Source organism: Condylostylus longicornis, unplaced genomic scaffold (assembly GCF_029603195.1).
Source record: "Condylostylus longicornis isolate FDR11 unplaced genomic scaffold, ASM2960319v2 ptg000044l, whole genome shotgun sequence".
In the NCBI taxonomy this organism is placed as follows: domain Eukaryota; kingdom Metazoa; phylum Arthropoda; class Insecta; order Diptera; family Dolichopodidae; genus Condylostylus; species Condylostylus longicornis.
Genome location: NW_026578013.1, coordinates 7,273,088 through 7,292,541, shown reverse-complemented (window position 1 = coordinate 7,292,541; position 19,454 = coordinate 7,273,088). Strand labels below are relative to the sequence as shown.

Sequence of the window (19,454 nt, the reverse complement as noted above, 5' to 3'; positions counted from 1 at the left end):
CAAACAATAGTATTGTTTTATTTTTTTTCATTCAAATATATAACTTTTTCCATAAATATTTTTATAGCTTTTTCATTCAAGTCTTCCTTCCAAAAATTATTCTTTTTAAAGTGAGAACCCACAATAACGCCTTGACATTTATTGTAATATTTTTCCACATTATATTCAGTGCATCCCGAACCTATTAAAATGGGAAGACCGCTTTGTTGTACATCATTTAGGTCATTGTCTTCAATTGGATGACCCGTTGAGTTCCCTGTAATTATTATTCCATCGGCTTGGAAAAACTCTGCTGCTTTCGCTGTTTCTAGTAAATTAATATCAGCTGTAATTGCATGTGAACTATGTTTTTTTTTTATATCAGCAAAAATTAAAACATTGTCCGCATCTATTTGTTTTCTATAACGTAATAAAGTTCCAGCACATGAATTAGTCCAACCTTCATCAGCTATATGGGAAAAAACAAAACCTTCGATTCTAACAAACTGTAAATTGGAAGCTTTGGCAACTGCCATAGCTTGATTATTAGCTGACGCTAAAATTTGAATTCCACATGGCATGGGAGAAACGATACGTTGAACATCTGCTGAAATACGTGTCATTGATGCTATTATCTCATATCCAACATTATCTCCTTGCAAATATGGAATGTCGTGCATATTTTCAATTAAAACTCCATCGACATTTAATTTTTTGTAAACATGAGCTTCATGTTTTGCTTTCTCTACTATATGGTTAAAATTTCCAGCATAATTAGGTGTTCCTAAAATTAATATTAGATTTCAAATTAAATTTTTATTTATTTCTATTTCGATTATATTTTTAATTTTTGTATGTATGTAATGTTAAAAATAGTCTAACATTTTTGTTGTATAAATCTTCAATTTGCTTAATAGTTAAAATGATACTTTACTTATCTTCTATGCATATTATTCTATGCATATAAGTCGTTGGCGCTATTTTAGAAATATAGTATATTTAGATGTAATACCACCCACTCTATTATATATCTAACAGATTACCTGGTAGTGCTTCCAAGTGAATCATTCCAATAACATTTAATTTTTTTTTAAAAACTTTGAAAAAGTTATTCATTATGAAAATTCGAAACTTACACTAAATAACAATATGCATATAATGGACAAAAACTAGTTTTAAAAATTTCGATAGAAGCACAGTAAATATTATAAACAGACCTGTTGATAATCACTATTTGTAAACAAATTAAAATTACGGTTTCATTCCTTATTCAATGTAATGTTATATACATAATCTAAATGATATCTCTTTTCTGCAAAAATTTGAAAACAGCTGAGAGTTGAGTTGCATGATTAAATTTACTTGAAAGAAATTTTGCGGAATATAAAATATGACGACGCAAGTGATTGAGTGTTTACATGAGCTACTAAACAAGAATATTGTTTCAATGGAAATTATTTTAAAGGAAATAACTGTTTCAATATGTCAAATTAATTTTTTCCAGGTGAAAACATCTATTAAAATTAGTAGAATGGATAATTAGAGTACTACTAAAATTTTTGTATATATTTTGCTACTTAATTTTGATTAGATATGTATTTTAAATAATAAATTTTAATTAATGTGTATTGATAATGATGTGGATGTTTATTATTTAAAATATATTATATATAATAAGTAACAATAAATATACACAAATATCATTGAAAAAACTAATGAAATTAATTTTAAAAGCTTTTAAAACCGTCAAAACATATTTTCTTCCTGAGGCTGTCAAAACATAATTCATACAAGTTTCATAAAGCGGTTACTGTCAAAACATATTTTCCTCTCGTTTGCGGAAGGTTTTACTTTTCAAAAAAACTTCTTTTCTTCAACAACAAATATTTTGTTCAAAACCTTTTTACTAAAAAAGTAAAATGCAATAAACAAAATGAATTTACAATTTTTTTTTTTAATTTCACACTTTAATAATCTAAAATAAAAATTTTTATTAGTTATGCAAGAACTAAAAAATTTTTTTTAAGTTTGATAAATATTTTAAAATTTGACATTTACAAAAAGTTTTTGAAATTTGTTTTCTGTCTTCTTATTTTTTGAAATGAGAATTCTTTTTCCTTTTTCCACAAACGACGTCACTGTTTTCTATTTTTAAAGTGTTTTCAACTTTTATTCCACATAGAACTTTGTCTGCTGTAACTATTAATAATAAACATTTTTTTTGTGTCATAATATTTTTATATAATTTATAAAAATATTCTACGTGGATAAAAATCAAAATTTGAGATTTATTTACTTTTGAACGTAGACATTTTAATTTCAATTTCTCAAGTAAACTTCCACTTTCTAATTGTATAGATTGCTCAGTTTGAAGAATACTGCTACATAAAAATAACATAACATACGTGAAGGAATATAACATGTTTGCTGAATATAACATATTAGTATAGCTGAAATATTGAAAACATTTTTAACAGTTAAACAATCTTTTCCAACAGCTGATTGTCAAAAAGGATGACAAAATAGAACCAAAATTATTCATTATTTAAAGAAAAATAATAGTTCGAAGCGATTGAGAAAAAAATATTTTCAATTTAATGTAAAATATTTAGAAAAAAAATTTAATCAAGCATTTTTAGTGTACTCAAAAATAATAAAAAAATTTTTTTTAAAAATTATTAGTTGCTTGTTTTGTGAAAATAATTACAAAGGTATTGGCAAGCTATTGCGTTCAAACAAAAAAAAAATATTTTGCTCTTAAATTAATAAAAAACTGGAGAGATTAAAAATATTTTAGATAAATTAAACATAATAATAAAAATTTTCATAACTGATTGATTTCTAATGCTCAGAGACTGTTTAAAACAAATTGCAAGAAAGTTAGTCGCTAACTAATTAAGTATGCTCCGGGAGCTGATCGCCTGGGTATTGAATACGTATCTAGGAAAATATTTGGAAGATTTTAATCCTCAACAACTTTCAGTTGCTTTACTTTCCGGTAAGTTGTACGAAATGACAAGAATTATTGTTTGTTGCTAAGTTAGGAATTGAATATTTATTTTTATGCCTAGTGAAAGTTATATAACTTTCTCTGTGAAAATATTTTGCATCACAATACAATTTATTTGTTTTCTTAGCTGTTTATTTTTTAAAGACGTAAATATGTGTTCTTTTATTGAAAAGATTATTGTGGCACAATATGTATGTGAACCATTATTAAAAATAAACATGAAAAAATGACTAGTGTTTGCTCAATATATTACTGTATGTTTACGTGTTTTTTTTTTATAGAAAATTTGATCAAAAACCTAAAATAGAAAAATTAAAATAAATAGAAATGTCAAAAAAAAAACATTTACGAATACAAGATTTTAAACGATAGAACTAATCTTACCCACTTAATTTTGTTCCTTAATTTTAGGGTAGATTGGTAGGTACGATTAAATAATTTTATTGTTATAACAATAAAATACTATATATAATACATATTTGTATAAACTCAGTGTAACCCCATATAAACAAAAAACTTATGTATATATGTTTGTATGCACATATAACAGTTTTTATTTAAATGTTAAATATAAACATAAACAAAACATTGCAAAAGCCGGTACGTTATGAAGGTTTAATGAACTTTTGAAATGCGATGATCCTCTTTTCGCTCGATAATTTGTTTATTGGCTATGTTGTTTACACATATTACATAAATATGGTGAAGTAGGTTATTTTATTTATACATTTTTCAAGCATTTCTTACGTACATATTATGCTTAGGTTTACTTACATATTATGTTTAGGTATTAAAATTTTGAAGGTATTATGAAATTACGTTACGTATTACTTTATATTAGTGACAAATGTGTAATTTTTAAATAGATTTAAGAATGTATATTAAAAAAAAATATGCTCATATAATTATAATTTGAAATTGCAGGCGAAGTTGAATTAGAGAATGTTCCATTACGAAAGAATGCTTTTAATGGTTTGGGTCTACCTCTACAAATTTTAAGTGGATGTGTAGGCAAAATTAAGCTTCAGGTGCCAGTGCGCGCGTTTCGCTCAGCACCTTGGTGCATAATAATAGAACGTCTTTATATTGTTATTGGACCAAAAAATTTAGAAGATTGGGATGATGAAAAAGAAAAAAAATATGATTTGGAATATAAATTATCAAGATTAGATGATGTCGAAGCAAAATTCCGTGCACAAAAAGAAATAAATTTAGAAAATAATTATTATGCTTCATCGTACTCAGGATGGCTTAGTTATGGTAGTGGCTTAGCTACAAATATTATTGAAAATTTACAATTAAAAATTAAAGATGTTCATATACGTTATGAAGATTCAATATCTATACCAAATTTTCGTTTTGCATGCGGTGTAACGATAAATTCACTAACTGCACAAAGTTGTGACTCAAATTGGAATCCAGGTTTTAATTCATCTTGGAGTCAAAATTTAGCATCATTTAAATTAGTTGAACTACAATCATTTGCATTTTATTGGGATCGTTTAACAAATGATACTACATTTGGTGACTGTGAAGCTGATGACCTATCGGTAAAATGAATTTTATACAATTTTCAATAATATTTTGCAAAATTATGAAAATCTTTTATTATTCTATATTTCAGATAGCCGTGCAGATAGCAAGCCAAGACAAAACACATCGGTATATAATTCAGCCCATAAGCGCCAAAGCCCACTTTAAGCAAGATAGAAGCGAAACACCATTAAGAACAAGAAACAGACCTAGATTGTCTTGTGAAGTTACAGTTAATCAAATACATTTATCATTGACTGATGTAAGAAAAATAACAGATATTTTAAATAGAGGCGATTTGATATTTTTTAATTTTAGTTTCAATATTCACAAATAATAGAAAGTTTTCGAGGACTGAATGTTATAAGCAGGCTTCATACATATCGTATCTTAAGACCATCGTGTTCAGTCAAAGATAATCCAAAAAAATGGTGGCACTACGCAGTTAAGTGTCACGGATATGAATTTGAAAGTTTTGAGAAAAAAATAAAGAAATGTGGGGAAAATATACGTTACATAAAAATTTACACGAGGATCGTTGCCAACCCAAATGAAAATCTTTCTGCAGAAGATAAAGAATTCAAAACTGAAGTAGAAAAGTGTCGTAAATTAGAAGAGCTAAAGCAGTTGCGTGAAATATGCTTTTTTAAATTAACTTTAGAAAATGACGTACAAACAGCAAGTAAACAAAGTAGTATGCTGTTTCAATGGTTTCCAATGTGGTGGGGCTGGTATGGGTCTAGCGCAACTAATGGAAATTTAACAGCAACGTCACCAACAGATTTGGTAAATGAAAATGGTTCAACGAATGAAGAAAACGACATAGAAGATGATATTTTAAACGCTTTAGAGGAAAACAACCCAATTGATGGAAACTCATTATTAAAAAGGGATGCTGTTTTTGGTAAATTTAATTTCGTACTAATTAGTGGCCAATTGAATATATGTAGCGAAGACATACAAAGCACAAATTATGTAACAATGATGGAAATGAATTTTGACAATCTACGTTTAGATTTTGAAACACGACCAAGATCAAACTCACATTTGGTTGAACTATCAATGGGCTCGGTTTGCGTTCGTGATTTATTAACAAAAGACTCAGTATTCCCAGAATTGATAAAGCCTCAAAATAAAGAGGATCACATGCCGACATTTGCACGTTATCAATCTCAAAAAACTGCTTCCAACATTAAAAAAGAACAATCAAGTTCAACTTTAAATAACGAGAATGGCGAGGAACCATGGTTTCAATTGCAATACGAGCGTAAACCATTAGTATACAATACTGATTACAGATTGGCTGTTAAAACTAAATCGTTAGATATAGTTTACAACGTGGAAGCAGTAAAATGGCTTACAGAATTCTTTATGAATCCGCTGCAAGTTGCAAATGCAAAACAAAAATTAGAACAAATAAAATATAGTACCAAAATGAAACTAATAAAAAATTGGAAGAGTATGCTAGAAGGCGATTTGGTAAATATAATAAAATTGAATTCTTATTTGCAAAATATAATAATATTTTTTCTCTCTTTCTTTTTTTGCAGGGTCAAAGAAAATTTTGGTCATTAGAAATAGATATTGCAGCACCACAGATTTTGTTCATTGAAAATTTCTGTAATAGAAACACCACAATTGTGATAGTGGATTTTGGTCATTTTAAACTGTTGAAAAATGCTACAAAAGACAAAATTCGCCAATCAAAAAAAATAAAAAATGGTCAAAATGGTGATGTTATAACATCACCTGGTTCAACTTGCAAATACGACCAACGAGAAAGTGAAGAAGAGGATGCTTTTATGACCCCATGCTCAACTCCCCCTGGTTCCGAGAAAACAGGTTCTGACTCTCCAACCGTATGTTCAAACATTGATATAAATCCTGAAGTTGTACTAAATGAAAACACGGGACTAGAAAACGCTTTTCATGATAAAATATATGATAAATACATAATTGATTTGACAGATTTGCAAGTTTTAGTTTGTAAAAGTAAAGAAAGATGGAATTTTGCTAGTTCCAAGGGTTCTTCTGCGTTACATATTTTAGACCGTTTCAGTATTGCCTTACAGTTGGAACGCCGTGTTATAAATACAATTGATCCGGAATATCCTTCACTAACATTATTCGGAACTCTTCCTAAACTTGTGGCACACGTTAGCGAGCAAAAAATATTAGCTTTAACAGACATTTTAAACATAATAAATTATGAATCAAACAATGTATTGACAACACAAAAATCAATAGATTTTATGACAGAAAAGACGACCGATGAAATTTTAATGGATAACGTCGATGAAAGCATTGAAGACGAAAATCAGAAAAGTCTCCAAGAGCAATTGAGTTTGATTGTCATACAATTTGTTATTGATCAATTATCTTTGGAAGTACAGTCAAGAGGAAGAAGTGTAGCGGAATTACAAGTAACAGGTGTTCGCGCAGCTTTAAGCAAATTAGGCGAAAAAGAAATAAATTTATCATTGTCTGTCCACGGTTTACTTTTGGTTGATGCTATACAATCTTTTGGTCAAGATTTCGAGCTTTTAATTGCAAGCCATCGTCATGTTGGGTAAAAGTCAATCTATTTTTACATTAGATTTGATTCTTTAAATAATTGTAATTAAATTCATAGTATGGACAGTGTATCCGGCAGCTTAAAACAAAGTGAGCCATGTTCTCCTACGTCTCCTGGATCTCCAGACCCACTAATGGATAGAAGACCAACTAGTCCTCAAGCAATTACAAAGGCTATAAGCACATTGCAAAGAGGTAATTTTAAAATTTATTTTGTCACCTTTAATTGTGTAATTGTCAAATGTGTTTTATTTTAAACATAAAGAAAAATTTAAAAAAATTTTTTCTTTCTGACTAAGAAATGTTTTCTTTTATTTCATGATTTTAATTTTTGCACCATGGACCATTATTTTGTAACATCAAAACACCTTATTTAAATTATGGTTTTATCCTTACTTAATAATATCATTAAACTGTTTTTATTTGGTATATGCTTGATTTTTTTTATTGGTTTAAAAACTTTTGATATATTGACTAAAATCTAAATAGATAATTCTGCTTCTTGGTCTCACATTGATGATTTAGATGCACTTATTACAATGGAAATAAATTTTATACAACCGGACCTTAAAAACTCGGAGCAACTAAGAATCGCTAATATTAATTTTAATAATTTAGATATTATAGGTAAGTTTAAACGCATTTCTCAGAATATGAATTTTAAATGAATATAATACAAATGAATAATATTTATATTACAAATAAATACAATTTTTAAGCAAATCAAGAAACTATTGTTGAACTGTTGGGATTCATTAATCGAGTTTTTCCATCTAAGAAGCATAAGTCTAACAATCAAACTCCTCATAAAATACCAAAACTTGAAACTATTCAAAAACAAGATACTCTTACTTCTGGAAACGCGGGATCGATAACTAATGAAATAATTCGCACGGAAATAACATTTGATTTCAATCGTTTAAACGTTCTTGTTGTCAGAGCTTTAATGAGAGATTCCTTTTTGGTTGGACGTAAAGTCGGGACCTTTACACTAAGCGAAGCAAAAATACACGCAATATTTTCATCTGGGTCACAAGTTTCAGTTGAAGGATCTTTGGGTGGACTTCAAATTTTAGATCTAACGCCAGAAGGTATAAATCATCAACGCATAGTATCCGTAGGTAAGGACCCATTAACAGAACCACCACCAGGTCTTTCAAATCAAGATTTATTAAGCTCTTTGACGCAAGAAATCTATGGCAACTCCAATCATAGTAATAATTCAAAAGAAAAATTAAGAACTCAACTTCAAGCATTGTCATTTAAAATAACACGTGATATTACTGCCACAGTGAACATACAAATTCGAATGGCATCAGTTTGGTATACACACTGTGCAAGATTTGTTCAAGAGCTTAACTGGTGTGCTACAGAGTTTAAGCATTATTTAAAGATTTTTGCAAAATCAATTCGCGAAAAAGCTACTGATATGGCATATGGATTAGTTCAACCTATAAACAACTTTGATGAAAATGTGCCATATAATCAGCCAACTGAAAGTATTATAACTGAACATGAAAAAATGTTCTCACGTAAAATTGATAGCCCTAGAAAAATAAAAAATAATAAAAATTTTAAAAAAGTTACAATTAAGTTAGATATCTTGCTTGATACACCAGTTTTAGTAGTTCCACGTTCTAGCTGCAGCGCTCAGGTTTTAGTTGCACATTTGGGAAAAATAATTGTCAGTAATTACCAACAGGACGTTAATATTGCCTCTACTCCATGCTTTAGCAATCTAAACAAATCATTTGATGAAACAGAAATTTTTACTATTGATGAAGATGATATAGCAATGAATCATCGTTCTAGTGAATTTCTAGATTACGCCAACGTTAAAACAACAAAAGAATTTTATATGATTGATGTCAAAAATGTTAACCTATTCTCTTTAGATACATCTAAGCGCAAGGGATTTCGTCTTTCAGCTTTACCAAGAGCAGAAGAATTTTATTCTTGCCAATCGGACGCTGTAGCCATTTTACATGATACTGCAATACGTTTAGAAATCACTAAATACACGAATGGAAATGACATTCTTAATACTTCTACTAAACCTGAGAACAATAATATATTCGTTGAAGCAAGTGTTACCCAAACTCTACAAATATCACTGTCGCGAAAACAATACGAACAAGTTCTTGAAACAATTGAGAATTTGTTTAAAATTCCTTCAGATTTGGTACGTCCTCCACCAGATGTATCATCATCTAGAAGTGATCATATTGCGCTAAATACCACTTTAGATAATTCATCCTCGCCTTTTGAATTAGAAACTCAAAGGCTTAGTCAAAATTTTTCGTTTGTTAAATCGGCTGAAAAAGTTAATGATTCCGTTATACTTCCAAGAATATCGTTCACTTTACCAATTTTTGTTATACGTTTAAAAAATGAGCATGAAAATCCACTAATTGATATAGTGTTTCGTGAATTTTCAGTGCAGTATCAAAAAATTACTGAATATGAAACTAGTTTAGAAGTATCATTACGTTCAATACTGATGGAGGATTTGTTATGTCCTATCGACTCCAAATATCGTCAAATGGTAAAATCATCTAGAGAATGTAGTCCACAAAATTCTGAAGTGTGTGGGTTTGGAGCTGGTCTTTCGTGCTCTTGTCCTGATTTAGCTAAACTGCAAATAGTGGACAACACTTCAATAACTGGATCTTTACCCGATAATTTAGAAATACAAGCAGGTTTTGCAAACACAAAAAAATATGTTTCTAACCGAAACGTACATCAACCACAACAGCAACAAAGGCGTCCAAGTAAATTGAATGTGCAACCATTTGCTAGTTTATGTCCAGAGACACCACCGCCTTCTCCACAACCAAAAGGAATGGAGGATAACTTAGTGATATATTCGTCATTTATAGTAGACCCCAATTGTACAGAATTTCAAACCCGTTATAAATCAATGGCTCAAACTAGTTCAATTGATTTTAATAGTCTAGGTCTAGTAATATGTGTAGAAAGATGGTTTTTACTTCTAGATTTTTTTGGATTGTTTTCGGAAGACGAGAATGAAGTTTATAAAAATGAAGAGGAGGATGAGCGACCTGTTGTCAAAGGTCTATTTTCAAAATTACATAATTAAGACATAATTATAATTCAAAATTAATTATATTTTCAGAAATCTCAAAAGGCAATTCCGAGCTTGAAATTACCGTTCGTTCGTTAAATTTAACTTTAGTTAGAAATGATGAAGATTTAGCAAAAGCTAATGTTTCGAATGCGTTTTTTGTTGTTTCAAAGTCTAATCATAACAAAATTGTAGAAGGAAGACTAGGATCAGTTTCTTTATACGACTTAACACCATTTGGGAAAGTTTATAGGGAAAGGTTTCTCACAAGTGGCTCAGAAGCTTTAAATTTCATTTATAAACGGTATATTCCTACTTAAATTAAATAATTTCAAAGATTTTTTGTAATTGCAGAATGTTATATTTATTTCTAAATGTTTCTTAATATTTTTTTTATTTTTATATAAAATTAATATAAATTTTGTTAAACTATTTTCACATTTTTAACAGTCATGGAGAAAAGCATAATCAGAGAACTTTGAATAAAGACGCTAGACTAAATATTACAATGTCTTCAGTTCGTTATGTCCACACAAAACGTTTTATAATGGAAATCCAAGAATTCATTAAAGAATTTTTACAGTTACAAACAGTAAATTCAGATTTATTTTAGTTAAGTTATTCATTAAAAAAATAATTTTTTTTCAGACTGTTATGAAAAAAATCAAATCAACAGAAACGAGGTTATCATTACATCATCAACGCCCAACACAACTCGGCTTGGAAATAAATGCTGGTTCCCCTATAATAATACTTCCGTTAAGTTTTGATTCCAACCAGTTAATTGTTGCCGATCTGGGTGAGTTTTCACTAAAAAATAGTTTCCGGCTTTCTAGTGAAAAAGATATAATTACCAAAAAAAGTGACATAAATGCACCGCACGATGAAATACTAGACGTTATGCAAGTTGATTTATTGAACACAAATTTGTTTACTGGAGAAAGAATATGCAAGAAATTTTCAAGTCCAGATGATATATATAAACATATTAACGATATTGATAACAACAAAAAAATTGAAATATGTTTGGATATGGGCGGTTATTGGATAACAAAACAGAGTAAGAGTTTATTAAAAGAAAAATGTCATCTCAAGTTACAAATAGAACGAAATATGGATACATGGAAAAGCCACAATTGTCCAGATGTCAGCGTGCAAGGAATTTTGTCGCGTGTCGAATGTGTTTTAGATTTGGAGCAATATAAATTAATTAGGGGATTTCTTGCTTACAACTTGGGTGAGCCAATTAATGATGTATACACATCATTTAACTCATTCAGTTTAGCTGAGTCAAGACTTAATTTAAATGTTAACGACGACAAGTCGCCACAATTTCCTGATAAACTAGTCTGGACAAATTTATCGATTAACCTAGATTTGGAAGATGTACTAGTGATGTTGAATTGGTCGCCAAACGAATTTACCAGTGGAATTGTGAAAGATAATTTAAGCGATTTTACACAATTAAATAGTGAATCACAATACGATTCGATTAATGAAATATCATTTCAGAAACAAGATTTTAATTACAATTTTGAAGAATCCTTAGCATGTATAAATTTTATAAAATCATGTTTAAAAATAGATTGTTACAGTGATGGTTCACAAGATATAGATCTTGTATCTCAAGAAATTTTGGTAACAGATTCCCGATTTGATGAACATATTGAAGAACCATACACTGAGCCAATGGGTCCCAAAAATGTTTTTACAAATATATTACAACCAATTCGAATGGGTTTTGACACGGATATTGTGCAAGCAGAAATTCATAGTCGTAAAAGAAATGATCATTCCAAATTTACGATTTTATTGAATAATATGCGTCTGATGGCTATAATTGACTGGATCGAAAATATTCGTGATTATATCAGTCAATCGTCAGATCCCCCACCTTCAGAATTAAGGAACTTACAAAATAAAATCCCAAATCTTGATGTGCAAGCTGAAAAAGTTACACCATTTGAATTAATTTTGAATATTACTGACTCCGAGCTGGTTTTGGTTGAAAAAACAGATCAATTGGATACTAATGCCGTGATATTGAAAAGCACAACAGTAGTTTCATATAAACCTCAAGATAATATTAAGCCAATGTCCGTTAATTTAAATCATTTAGAAGTATTTAGTTGTGTTTTAGGTTATGAAGATGAAACAGCTCTGTCTATTATTGATCCAATAACGGTTAATATGGATTTAAAAAATCAGCAAATCGAAATTCAAATGCAAAAGCAGTTTTGCATTCGTTTATCTTATCATGATGTAAAGATGTTTACAAGAATGTTTCAATCACTGCCAAAACAAACGCGGAAAGCACAAATACAACAGAATGCCGCAAAAGCTGTGGATTTTCAGCAACAATCAGAGCATTCGAATTCAGCAGAAAACCAAGAAATATTTTGGAAAGATAAAATGATTGCAAAACTCCAATCTTTAGGATATGAAAAGCGTGATTGTATTACAGCTTTAGAATTATCGAATAATCAATTAAACGATTCGGCAATGTGGTTGCTGCAAAATCGATTTCCTGTGGACAATAAATCACAAAAAATTAACATTTCAAATGATGTAGAAAAATCAAATATTGAAGTTAACTCCATTTTAATAAATGCACATTGTATATCTATATTCGTAATTGATGATTGCAAAGATGCAGATGTTCCCCTTTTGGAGTTATCTTTATCGCAATTAAATTTTACGCAAGAATTAAATAAATACATGTTTTCTTCTCAATCCGCAGTCTTTTATGGATTGACCACAGGTTTTTGCCGAGGGCATCTTGATGCTGTAATCGCTAGTGACTATTACAATCGTCATTTAAGTGGCTGGGAACCAATTATTGAGCCATGGGAATGCTCTGCTGATTGGAATTATAGTAAAGGGCGATGTGCTGCTGAAACAAATCGACTTAATTTAAATATAAACAGCGAAAAGCTATTAAAATTTAATGTTACAACAACATTAATAGAACTTTGGCAATTAGTTCGCAACAACTGGACTCAAGATTATTACGAGGGATTTACGCAGACTTATTCTTCGGCGTCTTTAGCCAAAAATGCACATGGTATCATATCTACTCCAATAGCTTATCGAAGGCGTACGCCATTTGTTCCATTTTCCTTAAAAAATTCAACAGGAGCAGTGCTTCGATTCAAAATATTGCTAACACAACCGGGTGGTATAACTAGAACGGAAATATCTTGCTTAGATGAAAGAGAAAGCCAATGGATTAAGGCAGAACCTAATGAAATAATTCCGTTTTCGTTTGGGGCTCCAAATAAATTACGTCATATGGATTCCCATAAATCCAACTTACATCAAATTCAAGTACATATTGACGGATGGACAAAAGTTGGTCCCGTGTCAATTGACCGTGTCGGAATATTTTTTAGACAGGCTCGTCGTGAATCTAGTGAGTTTCCAGATATGCCAAAATGTAGAATAGTATTTGCCGTAACGTTAGAAGGTTCTGCTCAAAAATTGATAGTTGGTAAGTTCATTTTTTTAAATTTTAATAACATTCTAATTCTAATTAATTAAAAAAAAATTTTCGTAAAAAGTTCGTTCATCTTTAAGAGCGCATAATAAATTAGAAGACACTATTATGGTAAAAATGGATCACCCATTTCATTACATGGGAGTTCCCGATTGGCCTCAAGCCAAAACTGCTTTAATAAACCCAAAAGAAATTTTCAATGTTCCTTTAAGTCACAGTAATGCTTCACTTTATTTTAAGCCAATTTATAATTTGATAAGCGCAATTGATGAAAAAAATGGTAATTTTATTGTATCTCCCTCATCCGATACCAAGCAAAATATGAGCAATACAAATGGGAATGAGACATGGAACAATCAGTCAAAGCGCAATTCAACAAGCTATGGAAATGGTAACGGAAAGTACTTTCAATTTTGCGACAAAAGCGTTAATTGGCGTGACATTCAAGAAGAAATTTTTCAAGAACAAAGAATTTGCAAGGGAAACAGAGACAAGTTTTACAATATCATAGTAGCGGTTCGTCGTGATGGTTATCCCCAAAAGGACGGTATAGTCAATTTACCAGGTCATACAATTAAACTTGTGCCTCCATTGAGAATATACAACTTACTATGTTGTGATCTTTTATATAAAATTTCAAATATTCAAGGGCGGCTGCAACCTTCACAAAAAGCGAATATACAAGAGATAAATTTGGATGAACCTATCCAACTAAATATAAGTTTGGATGGATATAAGGTATCCGGGCAGCTTTTAATACCTCCTCGACATGTGGGAACTGTTGAACCTAAATTACGCTTAATGGATCTTAATAATCGTGATCTACATTTAAGCGCTTCAATATATGCAAATAAAGGGAATGGAATCGAAATATTTATTAGTGCCCCTTTTTGGCTGGTTAATAAAACTGGATTACCTTTAGTTTTTCGACAAGAAGGGGCTGGACATGCAGCATCTGGTCAATTTGAAGAGCATGAAAAAGCCAGAGTTGTTTCACCTTTAATGTTCTCTTTTTCGGACACTGATGCATCACCTGCATTGCAAATTAGGTTAGGTAATCGTTATGGCGAAAATTCTCCAGTAAGTTAATAAAACAAAAAAGCAAACTTGACGTTGTAATTGTCTAAATAATAAATTTTTTAAAATAGTGGTGTCAAGGATTAAGTTTACACAAGGAAATAATACACAGACATCTTAAAGCACCTTATACAAATGAAACATTTGTTATAGGTGTTGAAGTAAGAAGGGGTCGCGGCAGATATTCAAGAACAAGCGTCGTGACATTTTCGCCACGGTTTCAACTGTATAACAGAAGTTCGCATAAATTACAATTTGCACAAAAGTGTTCAATTGAAGATGCGGTAAAGTTTGAGTATGGTTTATATATTATACAAGTTTTTTAATTTTTTTTGAATCATAGATTGATCCTAATTTTGGTGCCACAATTATTGATGCTGTGCCAGGTTGCCATTTTCCATTTCATTGGCCAAAATCAGATAAGGAGCAGTTATTATGTGTTCGTTTTGCAGACAACGACACTTGCTGTTGGTCTAGTGGAATTCCAATTAACGAAGCTCAAAGTTTGTACATAAACTGTCGAAGTCATTTAGGTGAAATGCGTTTCTTACGTCTCGAAGTTGTTCTTCAAGGTGCTACATATTTTCTGTTATTCGGTGATGCTAACACACTTCCTCCTCCAATAAGAATAGATAATTTTTCCGAAGTTCCAATTAAGTTTTTTCAATACGGCTGCAAACAATGGCCTACAACTGTTAAGCCACATTCATCTATTTCGTATGCTTTAGATGATCCTATGGGAAGCAAATGCATACAAGTTGAAGCACCTGGAGGAGATTCTTATGTATATTCTCTTAGGGATTTAAATGTATCAAATATTTTGACGTACTCAAATTTCATATATATTGCATTCAAAGAAACTTTTACAACCCCTTCAATATCTGAAAATCTTTTTATGGCTACCGAATTTGAAGCAGTTGGATGCCAGCATTTAGTTTTAGGTGTACGAGATAAAAAAGTAGTTTTAATGAGGAAATGTGCTGGCGATAGAAGTCAGTTATGGTTAATGAATTCGAATGAGCAGTTGGAACATGAGGGATCTTCACCACCCACAGAACCCGGAAGAAAAACTTCAAATCTCAATCCGCGATTAGTTTTAGATTTAGAAAAAGCACCTAATCCAAATGATTACACCCCTCTTGTTGTAAGGACTGTTAATAAACAAAGAGAATCAACACAAACATGGAAGTTTACAAATAACAGATTAATGTGCAGACACGCTAATATGTGTGTTCAGGTGAAATAAAAAAGTCATGATCCTAAATTCTAAACGTTATTTGTAATATTTTTTTAACAGGTACGAAACGGTATGTTTGGTCTGCGATCTGATTCTGAAGCGGTCCTTGGGCGAATAGAATCAGATACAAGATCGCGAACTGCTGACGATTATCAAATACCAATTGAACAAGCAATCGAAAGACAAAAATTAAGACCGGGATCTGGGCAACTGAAGATAATAATGCGTATGGATGGACCTATTAAAACTATTCAAATTCGTGACGTTCAGTCCACATCAGATGCACCTTTAAATCCAGATCCACTATGGAAACATGCGTCGCATGTTCTCCCTACGTATAACAAAAATGCCATGTTATTTACGATAGGAAACAAAACTGACTTCATAGATGATTGCTATGTAAAGATTTTCTTATATAATCAACATATCTGATAATATTTTAATTAACAATCTATATATTTTTAGATAAAAATTAATCTCGCTAAAGGAGTTGGAGTATCACTAGTGTCACGTCATCCAAATGAAGAAATTGCATATATTACACTCGAAAATATATTATTAGAAACAGTTGCTACACCATATGTTCGTTCGATAGACTTAAATGTTGGATTAATGCAAATTGATAATCAACTTTTGGAATCGCCTTGTCCTATTTTACTTTACACTTCAAAATCGTCACTATATGATACACCACCAGACACAAGTTTTGCTTTAGTTTTTAATGCAAAAATGTTACCCAGTCCTAATGAAAACGCCGTCATTTTTGAAAGGGTCGTGTTAAGTTTAAAACCGTTTATACTGTTTCTAGAAGAAAGATTTATCTTGCGTTCTGCATATTTTTTTGGATTGGGCGAGTCTCAAGCCACAGCGACAGCACTAGTTGATGAATCAGAATTTGAAGCACAACAAATAGCTACAAAAATTTTAGCTGCAAATGCAAAACGATATTATTTTGAAAATCTTCAAATAAGTCCCAGTCAGATACGTTTAAGTGTTATAACATCTTCTAAATTATCACCACAACTGACTGAAATTAAAAAAAAATTGGGATTAAAATTGATAAAATTTGAAGATGCCGTAATAGATTTTGATAAATTTGCAGATCGACATCATTTTGAAACGTTAGATATTTACTTAAGAGCAATAAAAAATCACTATAAAAATTTAATAAAATGGCAAGCAGGTTCAATTTTGGGTTCAGTTGATTTTCTCGGTAACCCATTAGGCTTTGCAAATGATTTGTCGGAGGGTGTGTCTGGTCTTATCTTCGAGGGCTCTGTCAAAAGTTTAGTACAGAATGTTACACATGGACTATCCAATTCCACTGCAAAATTGACCGAAACTTTATCTGACGGCTTAGGTAGAGTTGTATTAGATGAGCACGATCATGATACTCGTCAGAAAATTTTGCAAGTATCCACAGGCCCAAACACTTTTAGTGAACATTTAACTGCAGGCATAAAAGGTTTATCCTTTGGGTTATTAGGCGGTGCTACAAGTATTGTGAAACATACATATGAGGGTGCTCAAACTGATGGATTGAATGGTTTTATAAGTGGATTAGGAAAAGGTATTTTAGGAACTGTTACAAAACCAATAATTGGATTTTTAGATTTAGCTTCAGAAACAGCAAACGCTGTACGTGAAACAAGCAAAAGCGCCCATAGAATTTTACCTGAGAGGAAACGGCTTCCAAGATGTACGTCAGGAGCTCCCGGTGGATTATTGCCTCGATATTCGTACACTCAAGCAAAAGGTCAACAACATTTATATTTGATAAATAAAAGAAATTTTACAGAACAATTAATGTCATATGAACCCAATTTATTCGATGATCGGGACTCTAAATTACGATTATTAGTATCAACAGAATATGTGCGAATATTCTCTAGAACAGAAGAAGAAACAACAATAATACTACAATTTCATTTAAAAGAAGTTTTAAGTTGTCACCCAGTAACTGTGAATAAAAATGAAGGAGATGCAAAAAAGATAAAGCGTGCACAATATTACGTTGAAATATCTTCAAATGTACCAAATCAATCTAAAAGGCCCAGAGTTCGCTGTCAGACTGAAGAGATGGCTGAAAAAGCTTCTCGACAGGTAAGTGAAATTGTAAAAAATATATTAATTTGAAATTTTTAAAGTGCTTATAAAAGAAGCAATTTGCAAATATTTGAAAAAAGTTTTGTAAATATTATGAAAGGAGAAAATATAAAACATTTTTCTTTTCAATTTTTTTAAGTGATATGAAAAAAGAATATTATAAATTATAATATTTCTTCTTGTAGATTATTTTATTGATTTTCGTTTTGTTTTCAGATTAACTACGCGAAAAGTGTATATGATGAACGCGAGCAAAGTTTGTATCCTGAAATGCTGGAATAAACCAAATCAAAGAAATAGTATATATGTTTATATTTTAACTCAAATATGATTTATAAGGTTCTAATCATCGTTAAATATTTTATTTGTTAAAAAAACTTTTTTAGGTTGTAATTTGACAAAATTGTTGAATGAATTTCAAGAATTGTTTTTTTTCTCCTACATTGTATAGTATTAATTTATGAAAATCAATTATACCGATATTTTAAAATGATAACGTGGAAAAAGGTTAATCAAGCATTTAGTGAATTCAGCAACTTTATTTATTTTGTATTAATCGGACGATTTATAGAAGCTAACGTATGCATAACCAAAACGATACAAAATCATTATATCAGTTATTTTAAAAAATTTAATTAATGTTCTTGTTTTTTATTACCTCTCTTAATTAGTGAGTAGAATAAGCTAAAAATTTTTGTTTGTATTAAAAAAAAATTATTTGAAAGAAATTGTTTAAAAAGAACTGCGCGATTTATCAATAAATGTACATCACAATATGGCAACCTAAAAGTACATCGGAATATAAAATATACATACATTTTATAAATTATGAAGCAAAATATTTAAGTCTTTATAAAAATAGTTAAGTCTTTAATTTAATATTATTGATTATCAAAATGAATATTATTTCAATTAGTTTCTCAACTTAATATTATTTTAAAGAATATAAAAATATTGTTCTAAAATTTCTTTTTGGTAAAAATTTTGTAATGTTGTTTTAACGACACTGAATATGTTTATAATTTTCATAAAAATTATGTAAAAAAATTAAAAATATTCATAACGTATACGCATAGAATAATTAAATCAAAAATAAAATTTGTTGAAAGTTGAATTTCATAAAATTAAGTAACACCTGTATGTATGTATCTTGAGGGAAGAACAATTTCAAAAATCAAATCAAATAGCAATATTAGAAATTATTCATATTGAAAAATTGTATTACAAAATATAATTCAAAGAATATCTAACAAGATATTAGTTTTAACCCCTTTCTTTTAGAAATTATTAAGTTTTTTTTTATTAAATTATTTTCGAAATATTTTTTAATTAAGAATTTTAACCGTTCGTGCCTCAA

The 19,454-nt window shown here is 30.1% G+C and overlaps 2 protein-coding genes across 2 annotated transcripts; one reads left to right on the top strand and one right to left on the bottom strand.

The window, feature by feature from the left end:
• Nucleotides 1–17: 17 nt before the first annotated feature.
• LOC129610254 (uncharacterized protein F13E9.13, mitochondrial) lies at nucleotides 18–1,242 on the bottom strand. The gene is made up of 2 exons (XM_055522766.1): nucleotides 1,023–1,242; nucleotides 18–763 (listed from the first exon to the last, which is right to left on the bottom strand). The coding sequence occupies exons 1-2, from the start codon at nucleotides 1,093–1,095 to the stop codon at nucleotides 18–20; spliced, it is 819 nt and encodes a 272-aa protein (XP_055378741.1). The 5' UTR covers nucleotides 1,096–1,242.
• Nucleotides 1,243–2,746: 1,504 nt separating this feature from the next.
• LOC129610407 (intermembrane lipid transfer protein Vps13D) lies at nucleotides 2,747–19,213 on the top strand. Its single transcript, XM_055522973.1, has 17 exons — nucleotides 2,747–2,977; nucleotides 3,914–4,539; nucleotides 4,614–4,784; nucleotides 4,841–6,001; nucleotides 6,073–7,091; nucleotides 7,155–7,291; nucleotides 7,586–7,723; nucleotides 7,816–10,170; nucleotides 10,233–10,485; nucleotides 10,632–10,773; nucleotides 10,830–13,671; nucleotides 13,742–14,757; nucleotides 14,826–15,038; nucleotides 15,098–15,991; nucleotides 16,052–16,390; nucleotides 16,457–18,094; nucleotides 18,314–19,213. Exons 1-17 carry the CDS (start codon nucleotides 2,881–2,883, stop codon nucleotides 18,377–18,379), a joined length of 13,107 nt encoding a protein of 4,368 aa, XP_055378948.1. The 5' UTR covers nucleotides 2,747–2,880; the 3' UTR covers nucleotides 18,380–19,213.
• Nucleotides 19,214–19,454: the final 241 nt, after the last annotated feature.

Excerpts from the sequence above, each read along its gene's own strand:
- LOC129610254 (XM_055522766.1), bottom strand. The coding sequence starts at position 1,095 with ATGAATAACTTTTTCAAAGTTTTTAAAAAAAAATTAAATGTTATTGGA. Across the intron at positions 764-1,022 it reads TCACTTGGAAGCACTACCAG|GAACACCTAATTATGCTGGA; the intron begins GTAATCTGTTAG and ends TATTAATTTTAG.
- LOC129610407 (XM_055522973.1), top strand. The coding sequence starts at position 2,881 with ATGCTCCGGGAGCTGATCGCCTGGGTATTGAATACGTATCTAGGAAAA. Across the intron at positions 6,002-6,072 it reads GTATGCTAGAAGGCGATTTG|GGTCAAAGAAAATTTTGGTC; the intron begins GTAAATATAATA and ends CTTTTTTTGCAG. Across the intron at positions 14,758-14,825 it reads GTTATGGCGAAAATTCTCCA|TGGTGTCAAGGATTAAGTTT; the intron begins GTAAGTTAATAA and ends TTTTTAAAATAG.